Source organism: Oryzias melastigma, linkage group LG18, assembly GCF_002922805.2.
Source record: "Oryzias melastigma strain HK-1 linkage group LG18, ASM292280v2, whole genome shotgun sequence".
In the NCBI taxonomy this organism is placed as follows: domain Eukaryota; kingdom Metazoa; phylum Chordata; class Actinopteri; order Beloniformes; family Adrianichthyidae; genus Oryzias; species Oryzias melastigma.
The window spans coordinates 23,994,147-24,006,530 of NC_050529.1; the positions used below are offsets into that span (position 1 = coordinate 23,994,147).

The window sequence follows — 12,384 nt, forward strand, 5'->3', positions numbered from 1 at the left end:
GGGGGGGGGGGGGGGGGGGGGGCAAGCATTTAACCCATTAGCCCACCTGAAGTTTCTGTTCCTGCACCAACCCAACCTAGCTGAAGAATGACTGTAGCACCACAGAGAATTGCATCAGTCAACTTTTATATTTATGACGTATCTTTTTCCCCACTCCATTTAGATTGTGCATTATTGTTTTGGTGCTGCCACCTCTGCATGTGTAAATACAGTTTATCTATGGAGGAAGACAGTGCTTTGGATGCAGACTGCACATTCAAAGTACTGTCCTGACCTTCTGACCTCAGCTTTCACATGTTCCTTGTGTGCATGTCTTTAAAGCCTTCCAGAGGGTCCACACTGCTGGATCCGTCTCTGTCTGCAAATTCTTTGAGAACAGGCTGGAGCTCAACTGAGCTTCTTTTCAGAGCTTCACCAAACCATTAGCAGCTTCCTCTAAACTTCCAGTCATGCCAACAAGTGAACATAGTTGAGTTTGGAACAAAGGGATCTCAGCAGATAGATAAGACCATAGCAGGATTTCAGTTCATGCTTTACCAAAAGTGGCCCTCACTTGAGATCATGTTAGAACATGCAATATATTCACACACAAATACAAAAACACTTACACAAAAACAAAGTCACAAATATTAACCTAAAAATGCTACTAAATAAAATTTTAAATCATCAGTGGGTGCTCACAGGTCACCATAGCAACCACTGGATAAGTGACATTAACGGTAAGTTTACTACCCGTAAAGTCATAAAAATGGTAGACATTTGACGTTTAAATTAATTTCTTTTGCCTTTTATCCACCAAAATGTCAAACTAGGTCTCTTGAGAAACCATATAAAATGTTAATGTAATGAAATGGTTCATGCTGGCAAAGATGCTTCCTGAGTGAAGGTGAGGGATTCGACCAAAGAACAGCTTTGGTTTTTCACACATTAAGATTAAAATGTGTTTATTATACAAGGTTAAAGTGTGTGCTTAGGTTAGTTTTTTTTAACCACACTTCTAGTAGAGCACTTCTAGTTGGTCTGTGGTCTGGGTTTGGTGTTCTCAAAGCATTTGTTGACATCAAGTAAAGTAAAAACCTGCTTTTGATTTTTCCACTGTCACATTTTTGTAAAAGTCTTCTTCACTTCCAAGCAGTTTTGATTCACATCCATTATTTCCAGCCATATGTGAACCCTGTACAGTCTAGCTGAGGAAGCTTTGGGAGGGGTTGAATGTGTTGTGAAGAGGTGATGTTTCTTCCTGCTGCAGCTGTTTCTGAAAGCTGGCTGTGATAAAGTGTTTGGTGTTGACCCATTTTTTTTTTCAGATCGACATTTAGTTTGAGTGTGATCTAATAAAACAATAATAATAAAGTCCTATTGGTATGTTTGGCAGGCACTCAAAAAACACTTGCAATACAAACATCTATGCGAGCATGTTGAATTTGATCTAGTACAAAAATAAACCCGAAGTACTATTGAGGAATAGCAGCTGCAACGTGTCAATGAACAATAAAACTTCCCATGTGTCTAAGGCTCTCTGTTGAAGGGGTCCATGACAATGATGCTGTAAGAAGCAGTGCTATTTACAAGACTTTCACAAGATCCACTGCTCCCTTAAAAAAGAAGTACCCGATATTCTAAACTGTAACCACTGCTGCCCGTTTCCTATCAGAAACAACTGTAGTTCATACCAATTTTCTCATCAACCAATAAGTGGTAGTGTTATATTCCTCAGCAGCAAACTCAAGTTTACACAGAGACCTAAGAAGGCTTTTGAGACTGAATGATTCTGAGTTTCAGCCATTGATTGTATATAATGCTCTGTCCAGACAGAGCAAGCCCCCTACTTCCGTGTTCCATTTAGGAAGTACCACTGGGTTCCAAAAAGGCCAAAGTCCCATTGACTTCCATTGAGAAACAGACAGTTATTTCTCAGTCATTTTATGTGTCAGAATAATCATTCTTCCTCTGCTGCTTTCTGCTTAACTTCTTTTTTCTAATCCTAATTTTTTTAAAGATTTTTTTCTATTATCACAAGTTATTATAGTTATAAATTGACCAATCAGATGGCTCAATAAGCGTTTGTGGGTCTGACGTCAAACGTCTGGGGGGTTTGATTGACAGATGACGGGTAGCCAATGGGAGCAGACTTCATCAATGGGTCCGTGAAGACCTTTTAACACCTACTTTACAATTCAACAATGTACCAATCATTGTCCTACTGTTGTTTTCCTCAATGGAATGTACCGATGCAGCAGTTTAAAACAACAAGAGGAGCATGCTGTCGACATTTTTAGATGAGGATTTACTCTGTAGAAATAGATTTCACTCTGAGGTTATGTACTTTGGACTTTATTGTTTGTTTAACGTTCGTTTTTCTTTATTTCACTGTTTTGATTGTAGCTTATAAATAATAAGTTGTGTATCATACGGAATGGTACAGCTCCTCCATAAAATCACCAACCAAAGTTTCATCTTCTTCACTTTTCCAGCTTGCAGCCTGAATTAGACGCAGACGTCTGAGGAGCGCGAGACAAACTTCAATGGATGTTGTCGTATTTTCAAACAGAAAAAGATATCAAGCTGTTCACTTGTTAGGATGGTTATTTATTTTAAATACAGTTGAACGAGCTTCTCACGTGCATCGCATCAGACTAACCTGGCAGCGCATGTGGAGAGACAAGCTGCAGCTGCGGCGTGCGCACGAGGGGGGCGTTCTGCAACGGCGTCACCCAAATGCTCCTTTTATCTCGACAAAAAGGAATAAATTTAAGTAAATCCAAAAGGACCGCTGACAGAATCAAATGTTGGAATGGCCTCAAAGTCATTGTTCAAAGGCTTCAAAGGCTTGAACAATTAAAGTAGAAGCTGTTTACATCCGCGGTCTCGTGGTAGAGGCGTGGAAAGAGGCGGACGGTTGCAATAAACTCACTCCTGATTGGTGACAGTACTTCCTATAGATTCATGACTCAGCTATGACTCACAGAGACTCAGACCAATCGCTGAAGATGGGTTGCAGATGTTTGCAAAATGGCGATAGCGGTTTCAAGAAGTGACGGTGAAAGGGCCTACTTTCACGAGGAGTGGAGGTAATGCATTTCTCATGGCTTGAGAAGTCCCGTATTTTTACAGTCAATGGTTTCAGCGGATAATGGGAACACGACCTTAAGTCACTGATGACCAAAACTTTCTATAATCTCAAGGCAAAAACACATTTGAACAGCTGGCATAGATCAAACACTTTATTCATTATTTCCTTGTCGCATCATTTAATCTCGTCTTAGTGGATGGTGAGGGAAAAAAACATGAATGGACCAAGTACACTTTTTCAAACTCTTGTTTAACAGTCAAATCAAATGAAAACAATTGCAGTTAAAAATTCAACTTTCTTTATTCCCAATTTTGACTCTAGAATACATGTTTCCACTGAGATGTGTCGCTAAAGAAAAGCACTTGAAGCCTCTTGTGAAAAGGAAACTAAGTTGCAGTGAAACAGATTAAGAACAATGATGATATGTGGTGCTTAGTTATCCAGCAGGTGATGTTGAAGAGTAAACTCCTTCATCCAAAGATCATCTAGGATGTGATCAACACTGTGGACAACATGCTACAGGACAACACTGGCTAAATGTGTGGGAGGAGTCACAAGAAAAAAGAGGAGGGACAAGCGTCAATATACAACTTAAAATGTTAACAAGAAATTCACATCACTGTCCCTTTACTGTAGAAAAATGGTCTGGCTTTCAAGAGTCACTGAAGAGCCTTAGAACTGCTTCTACATTTGACACATTTCTCTCATAAGAGACTCCTCTGTGATCATGGAAGTCCCAACACATCAGGTGTTCTTTCTGAACTGTTAAAAATCCTGGAAAATATAGCTGGCAGTGAAAAATATAAATTCTCTAAGATATAAATGCTTCTAAAAACAAGTAAACAAAATAACACCGAACATTCATACAAACCAAATAAAGCAAGCCTCTGTCTGAATTCAGCTAAATGGCCTTTCTGAAAATGGTATATCAGAATGAACCACAACTGTATCTTGGTCCTTGTGACTAAAAGTAATTACATCACGACAGGTTTACTTTGCTCATGCAGATTCAATACAGAAGCATCAACTTGAATTTTGAAGAGCAGAGATTTTCTGTTTGAACTATCATTACCGTACCTCAAAAGATCTGCTGAGCTTGGAGGGAAGAGAACTAAATTACCTAAAATCTAAAGTTCTGCTTTGCAAAAATGAGCCATTATTGTTTCTTTTAAGATTTTATATATATATATATATATATATTAAAGACTGTAAATTCTGACCAGTTAATAAAAAAAAAAAAACTCACTATCTCTGAACTTTATTGATCCAAATTAATAGAAGAATTGGATAAAAACCAAATCAAAAACTAGTAAGATTTATTGCTGGCAACGAAATTCCTGTGAAAAAATTCAAGTTGAAAATGAGTGTAAACGTAGACGGTCCTAAGAAAACATCTTTCTTCTCAGGACCAGTAAAGTTTTGTTGCTTGAAATTTATTTAGGTTTATGTGGTCATCCAGCGAGATAGAAGAAAAAAAGAGACAGCTACACACCAGCTCTGTTTACAAATATGATAGAATGATCAAGCTGCTTCTATGAAATCCATCTAAAGCAGAACTATAAAGGAAGCAGAAAACCCCAAACCTTTGAGTAATAAACATGCTGCTGATATAAACACCACACATCCTCCTCACACGTAAAACTCAGGTCCAACTTTAGTTGGCCTTTACACATGGACAGTGCAGCAGCAGAAATACGTAAACAGAAGGGGGGGGGGTGCTTTGGGATATACAGGTTGTTGTTAGCTGATTGCTGTTGGGTGGAGGGCGTCTGAAGCTGAAGCACTTTGTCTCACCTGGAACACAAGAAGCTGGTATGAATTCATCTGAAATGATGACAATTCAACAGTTTATCACAACTCAGTTGCTTCTGAGGCCGAGAAGGCGGTACATACTTAGAGGGGACGGTGGGGGATCCAGACCGGTGGAAGTGGATGTTCTGCCACTTGCTGTCCCGGCGGTGCCAGATGCGGGTCTCCTCTGACTGCATGGTGCGAGGCATGCCGTTACTGTCAATGTATTGTGTCAAGCGGATGTAGGCAATGCATGCAGCGTCCTCTCCAATAAGGTGAACGTGGGGGTTGAGCAGGATGGTGTGAATAGGCAGTTTCTTAGACAGGGCTGTAAAAAAAACATAATTTAAATATGTTTTAGACCAACTACACTGTAAAGAACTAAAAGTCAAAATTACACAACATTTCTGTAATGTTAAGTAGAATTTTAGTACATTTTAGCAGCGTGAACTTAAATAGTATGTAATGCTGAACCAAAAAACAACATTGAAGAAAAAGACCATACTGGAAACAGCGCTAAAGGCCTGCATACCAGGCATGATGGGATGTCATGAGGACACATGTAGCATAAATCAAGAGTGACTGGAGTGTCCAGGACAAATGCTTTTGTTGCAGTTCCTAGCAGAAACCTGCATAAGCCTGATCCAGCTTCATGTCAGCATCAAACTTCACAATTTTTGGGTTTAAATTGGCCATGAATTGTTTCATTTGAACGCGTGTGAACGTTATGCCACATGCCACCACTGTCTGCAAACATCAAATCCTCCAACTTTTTAGTCCTCTCTGAACAGTGAGCAGAAGAGATTCACCATGGAGCCTTTTTCTACAGGTTCAATCCAGAAGGAGAAAGTTGAAATGTGAAGAGCAGAGACTTCCATGACTTTGAGAAATGTGCTAATGCAGCAATGATGAGCTAGAGGGAATAAAAAAACTAAGTCACCAAAGATCAAATCCTCAGATTTGTAAAGAGGACCCATTAATACATGCATCACATCACAAAAAAAATTCTCAGTGTATTTCAGCAATATATCAACAAATTTATTCTCGTAAACTTTTACAGGATTACAAAAAACTAAACTCAAACTTATTGCTAAATTTGCCCCAAAGACAAAGAAGCTTCCCCCTTTGGATACACATGGTTTTGTGTTCTTAATTGACATGAATTGGGCCTTTTTTTCACCAGCAGCTGAGACTGAGACAAAATGCAAACCTGAAGGAAAATTACCGTTTTCAAAGTAGAAGCGGTGGAAATCCGTACCCTCAACCAAGTTACCCAATGCTTCGGGCTCAAAGGACGTTAGGGCAGGATCACAAATCTTCCTGCAGAGGAAACGGAGATGGATCAGCCTGTTCACTAACATCATAAGGTTAGCATGCAAGGACGGATCAGGTCAGACTAACGTGTAGGCCTCAAAGTCTCCATTGTTGATGGCCTCAATCAGCTGCTCCGTCGCTTTAATGATCTCCTGCTTGCGGGCTGTGGAAACAAACAAAATGTGGGTTAGACAAAGGTAAACATTGATAGAAGAGGCAACAACCAGCTCAGTGGCCTTGTGGAAGGTTGTGAGTTCAAAGACTAAAAATGGGACCCAGTTCCTCCATGCTCGACACTCAGCATGAAGAGACAGTGTCTGCTCACTGCTCCCCCAGGGGGAGGTTCCGAAATGGAAAACTACATTTCAAACACCGAAATGTATGACGGCTAATTGTGGTGCTCAGGGAAAGAACTCCTCCAGCATCTCAAACAAAATACTTTGTTGCTTCAGTTCACAGACCAGTCCACAGAAGTCTCCATGACAACATTCAGGTTACCTAGGAGAGGTGAGGATTGAAGCTAGGAGAGAATGATGCCAAGAATATGCATTGTTGTTGGTGCAGCTACAATGAAAAGACGTTTTTACCCTCGAAGGCGGCCAGTCCAGAACTGTTCCCTGCTACCTGAACTCTGACATAAGCCTGAGAGACCACAAGTCCCAGAGGGAGCGCCAACACCAAAAAACTAGCCAACGTGTGGAACATGTTCCCACCTCAACTTTCTCTGCTGCAGCAGGCGGGCACTGAGCACAGACAGACCTGTTATAGGTCCTCAGAGTCTGACCGTTACAACACTGCTTCCTGGTTAGGATGTCTGTGGTGGACTTTACTAGGTAAATAAAGTCCTCAGATAAGGTGGCAGATTTGATGAATATTGACTAAATCTTCAAACTGAAAACAAGGTTCAGGCACTTTGGATTTGAAAATGTTATTCTGTCCCATTGCTGTATTATCTCTCAAAGCAATCTAACCTTTGAACTAATAAACTAAATTCCATCAATTTACCAGTAAGATTAATAAAATTAAAAAAAACGCTCAAAAATTCTACAAACGTGTGATTTTTGTCTTTCAACACAGACTTCTTAAATCATCTAACCCTTATTTAGAAGTTATAACAGTTTCAATCTTTACATTAATTCTAGGGATGTAATGACTCAGTCAAGCCACAATTTGATTCACAGATTTAAAGTTACGATTTCGATTTTTTTCCATTTTTTTTTTCTCAACAAAATGAATTAAAAAGTATTTTAGGGCCAAGTATGTTTTCTTTTTGCCCCTTACATCAAACTGTCTGTTTACAGTGAAAAATTATAAACTTAAAAAAATAGCATAAGCAGATAAAGCTTCAGATCTCCATGTTCTGAAAAACATGCCCACACCATCATTCCTCCTCCAGCAATACAGTCTGAATGTCCCGTTCTCCTCTGACCTCTCCATCAGTTCACATGGTCCACCACTTGGTGTCTGAGTTGCTGTTGTTCCTAAACTCTTCCATGTTGTTCTGATAGAGCTGACTGTGAAAGATTTAGGACATTTCTCCACTGGATTTGTTGTCATGTGTCGTCATCTGACAATTCCACACTGGAATTCACTGAGATCCTGGGAGAGGAACATTCTTTTACTAATGTTTGTAAAAACAGTCTGCATGTCTGAGGCCAGGCCTGGTGATTAGGACACCTGATTCTGATCATTTGATGGGTGAGCCAATACTTTTGGTAATATATTGCATGTGCCTTGCAAACAACCTGATTGTGAATCCTTTTTTTTTTTTTAATTGTTGAGCTTTTTTAATTTTGTTGTTGCTTACACACTAATCCGTGACCCCAAACCATTTTGAACATGTGTACTTTTCATGGTGCTCCCCATTTAAGTCATATCACACCGGTGTCAGCCCTTTATCATAAACAAGTATCCTTGTTCTAGGACACTATACACTGCTTTGCATAAAACAAACCATCACTTAAAAAAAAACTTGACCACTTTTGAAAGTCATGGGAAACATTTCCTACAGCTTGACATGAAACTACTTTCAGCGTGACAACTCAGCTGAAGTTAGCAGTACACATTCAAAACTTATGCCTCATTTCCACTGAGTGGTACAGACCAGACCAGTGTCCTCTTGGACGGTTTAGAATGGTCCAGGGAGTTCAAGGGCACGTTTCCATTGAGTGTTGGACCACCAAAGTGCATATGGGGTGTAGAGTGATGACGTAGCTGTGCGTCAAAACAGTGAAAGAGAAGCTGCATCAGCTGACTCAGAAACGGAGGGAAAATGAAAAAAGATCATTCTAATCATAATTCAGATGATTATAATCTAGAACAGGTGTTTATTATGGATGAAGGCCTCTACACCAGGGGTCTCAAACTCGCGGCCCGCGGGATGATGATTTGCGGCCCGCGTCTTCATATGAAAGATTACTGTTAGTGCGGCCCGCAAGGCTGAAATGAATGACAGTTGTTGTGTGCAGAGCTGAATGAACCAATCACAGTGAGGTATATGACTCTGGAGGCGGGACATCGGCTGTCTGTCCAGTGCATTCCTTCCTCCAATCAGCTGGGCGGAGGTGGAGCCATGAAGCACCAAACGCAATTTCTGTGATATATTCTCGTGCCTCGCGCGGGGAACTTGCTGCTTGCGGCTCGTCAAAAAATGTGTTTCTGTCGCTGCGTAGGAGGAGCTACCAGCTCCGTCTGTGGATGTCTCTCTCAGAATGAATGAGAGACAGATATGATGTCGAGGAATACGTTTTTGACGTGCTGACTGTTCCTAACCAGAACTCCACAAGCTCTGAGCCACAGACCTGTAGCCCGCCCCGCGCGGCGATCCGCTGCACCCGCCTGTCAGACATGTGATCCTGAGCTCGGCTCGCACGTGCGCGCGCGTGTCTGTGACTTTTAAGGTTCACACACCGGCTGTGTCGGCGCGCATTCCAGTCCATGCAAACGCGATAGAAGTCCGATATTCTGCTACGCGCGTTTGAATAGAATCCCCGTGGAAAGCAGCCCCCACACCCCCCCAATGCGCGCTGATGCAGCCGCCACGCGCACGAGCACCCCACACCTCCAATGAATGGAAGACACATACAGACGTGGACAAAAGTGTTCATACCCCTCAGTTAAAGAAGGACAAATCCACAATTCTCACTGAAATCACTCAAAACTTCCAAAAGTAACAATAAATAAAACACCTGTGATGTGAATTAAAGGACACACCTGAGTTAATCATGTCACTCTGGTCAAATAGTCTTCAATCTTTTATTGAGGTACCATCATTTTTGTCCAGGCCTGTTTCATTAGTTTGTTTTTTTAAATAATTATGTTAATAAACAATTCAAAATTGATGGCTGATTTTGATTGTTTAATTTTCATTTTTTTTATTTATTTATTGTTACTTTTGTAAGTTTCAAGTGATTTCAGTGAGAATTGTGGGTTTGTCCTTCTTTAACTGAAGGGTATCAACACTTTTGTCCACCACTGTAGGTCAGATTTATTTATTGTGAGTTCTACAAAAATCTACATAAAATGAAATCCTTCAAAGATTTTCTCGGTACCGGGGCTTCTCTAACTCTGAAGGAGGATCTGTTAATACAGATATTTGAAACTGAACAAAAATAATTAGTTTTCTCTAGTCAGTCAGTCAATATGTGGTTCCTTCAGTTGTCTGTATCTGTTGTTTGGTCTTTATTATTATTTTATTTATTTCTTACTAATTTGTTTTTTTTATTCATCTTTTAATGTACATGGTAAAAAACAAGAAAACAATAACAGAAAATTCTCCATAAATTATAAATAAATACATTACACCTCTATTATGTAGTTCGAAATGGAGTAGGAAGAAGTTTAAAAAACATTTTTTTAAATTTACCCCCTAGCAATATATCTTAAATTTAATCTTCAATATAAACTATTTCAGAAACAGACATGAACTACCCTTATTTTTTATATATATAAATCAACACGGACAAAGATTTATACACGTCGTTCATTATTTATTCATTATTTTGTGTTAAAAATAAAGATATTTAAGAACATTGGAATGTTTTCTCAGCGATATTCTTGTGAAAATCTTGATGCGGCCCGGCCTCAACTAGACTCCGCCTCCAGTGGCCCCCGGCTGATTTGAGTTTGAGACCCCTGCTCTACACTGTGGAACAGTCTAGTTTTCTAAACAGTTTAACAGTCTAAAGTTCTGAATTAAAATATATATATATATATATATATATGTTGAGGAATACTCCAATCTTCATCAATACATGTTTACAAAGCACAATCAGAAGTGTTTTTGATGAGTATGGATCGGTAAAAGACATTCTTCAACCTCAGAGGTTGGTGAGGCAGAATCGGGGAGGGAGGGTCTCCATATTTGGGGATTCACTGTGTCTCAGGTCCCTGAACAAGAGAATACTGAATGTAAAGAATCGATTATTCTTTGCAAGAATAGTGCGGAGGGAAAGAAGAATGCTGACGAAAAGGGGGCAAAACTTTCTGTTAGGATCTCAAGTCCTGGTCGGACACTTGCTGCTGTTAAGAAAGCTTTCCACCAATCAATCAATGGGTCTAAACGTTTGTCTAAATGTAAACAATTGCGTTTTTTCCAGAAAGTTACACACAACCATATTTTAACAATCCCTTTCTGTAATCTTCACAGAGAAAATAAATCTTAAACAGTCCAAAAATTAAACCAGTAAATAGAGAATCCTCTCCTTTCGAGGTTCTTTTGAGATGTGAGAGAACTGCAGCTCCTAACACAGAGATCTTATAACCGTCTGGATCTTTTGGCTCTTTAGGTCGTTTTGTTGTTTTATTTAACTTATCAATAACTATAAACTCATGTAAAAAATGAGTAACTGATATAAATATAAAAACATTTTTTACAAGTGTAAAATATGTTATGTTCAATTGTGTTTTTTTCCACCCAGATAAAATGTGGCCTTCAAAATACATAATAAAAAGAAAAAAAACGATACAATGATACTGTTCAACTTTTATTTATTTTTTTAATTTACTTTTTATTTCAGCCTTATTTTACAATTTTCACAAATGAAAAGATATCACAACTTCCTAGAAAGATAAAAAAAAACAATTAGAATTGTAGAAAAAAAATAAAATAGATCATAATTTTCACATAAAGCTAAGGTGAGAGACGACACCCAAAAAAAAGAAAAAAAAAAGAAACATTGTAGCTTTAGGACCGGGGTCCAAGTCCTTTTTCATTCTCTATAATGATAATAATGAGTCCAATAAGTCCAATTCTATTGTCCATCACACATTTGAAAGCGATATTTACGCGACACATTTAGACATTGCACATTTCAATTTATTTAAAATCTGATCTGGATTTATGAATGTATAGTAGCCATTTTTTCCACATAGATTCAAATTTGTCACTCTCCAATCGCAATGAATATGTTATATATGCTATATATACTCAATATCACATCACCCCATTTCCTTCACTGTTGGCACCACTCCACAGCGCCATCTTCTGGTGATAGCCTTTTTGCAGGCCAATAACGTAATCCTGAGGATTTTATAATCTTCAACTCTATTTGAATCTATTGGCTCAAGCTTTCCTAAATACATCACTTCAAATGAGAGTGGGAGCCTCATGTGAAAAACTGTCTCTATACATTTTTGAAATTATCGGTGAGCATGCCCAGAATATATAGAAATGATCAGCTTTAGGGGCACCACACCCTCTCCAACAGTTTTGAAAACTATTTTTTGGGGGGGCAGGAGTTGAAAAGTGTCTTAATATGTTCTCGATTCAAAGATTCAAGATTCAAAGGGTTTATTGTAGGCCTGTCAGATTTGTCGCATTAAAAACGCATTAATCTGACATGTGCTTGACGCCAACAATTTTTTTGACGCATTGATCGCGGACTTTCTCATACGTGCCTTTCCATACCGCGCGCGGGCGTCCTGCCCCGTAACTCACCGGCTGCTCTCACTAGATCACGGGCGGGTCTCCAACCACCGAGCTGCGAGCTAAAACCGGCCGGCGCTAGGACCTGGAGAGCTCCTGCACTCTAACTCGGCTCCGGTTTGCGTCCAGTACCACGTCTGGTGGTACCGGCTCGCGTCCAGCGCCGCGTCCCGAGAGCTGCGGACGTTCCAGACAGCAAGCTCACCGGGGGACGTTATAAATGTTCTGGAGGTTTAAGCGTGATCCAGCCCCAGCATAGCGGTCTGTCTGCCGGCATATT

The 12,384-nt window shown here is 39.7% G+C and overlaps 1 protein-coding gene across 9 annotated transcripts in view; it reads right to left on the reverse strand.

Moving 5' to 3' along the window:
- Positions 1–3,210: 3,210 nt before the first annotated feature.
- The window catches only part of camk2d1 (calcium/calmodulin-dependent protein kinase (CaM kinase) II delta 1), a 166,047-nt gene continuing 156,873 nt past the window's right edge, over positions 3,211–12,384 (reverse strand). For all 9 annotated transcript variants that reach the window (XM_024288810.2, XM_024288815.2, XM_024288813.2 and 6 more), the window contains 4 exons: positions 6,266–6,341; positions 6,090–6,184; positions 4,967–5,192; positions 3,211–4,867 (listed from right to left, as the gene is read on the reverse strand). In XM_024288810.2, coding sequence (XP_024144578.1) covers positions 4,864–4,867; positions 4,967–5,192; positions 6,090–6,184; positions 6,266–6,341 — 401 coding nt within the window. In that variant the 3' untranslated portion in view covers positions 3,211–4,863. The remainder of the gene's footprint in view (positions 4,868–4,966; positions 5,193–6,089; positions 6,185–6,265; positions 6,342–12,384) is intronic.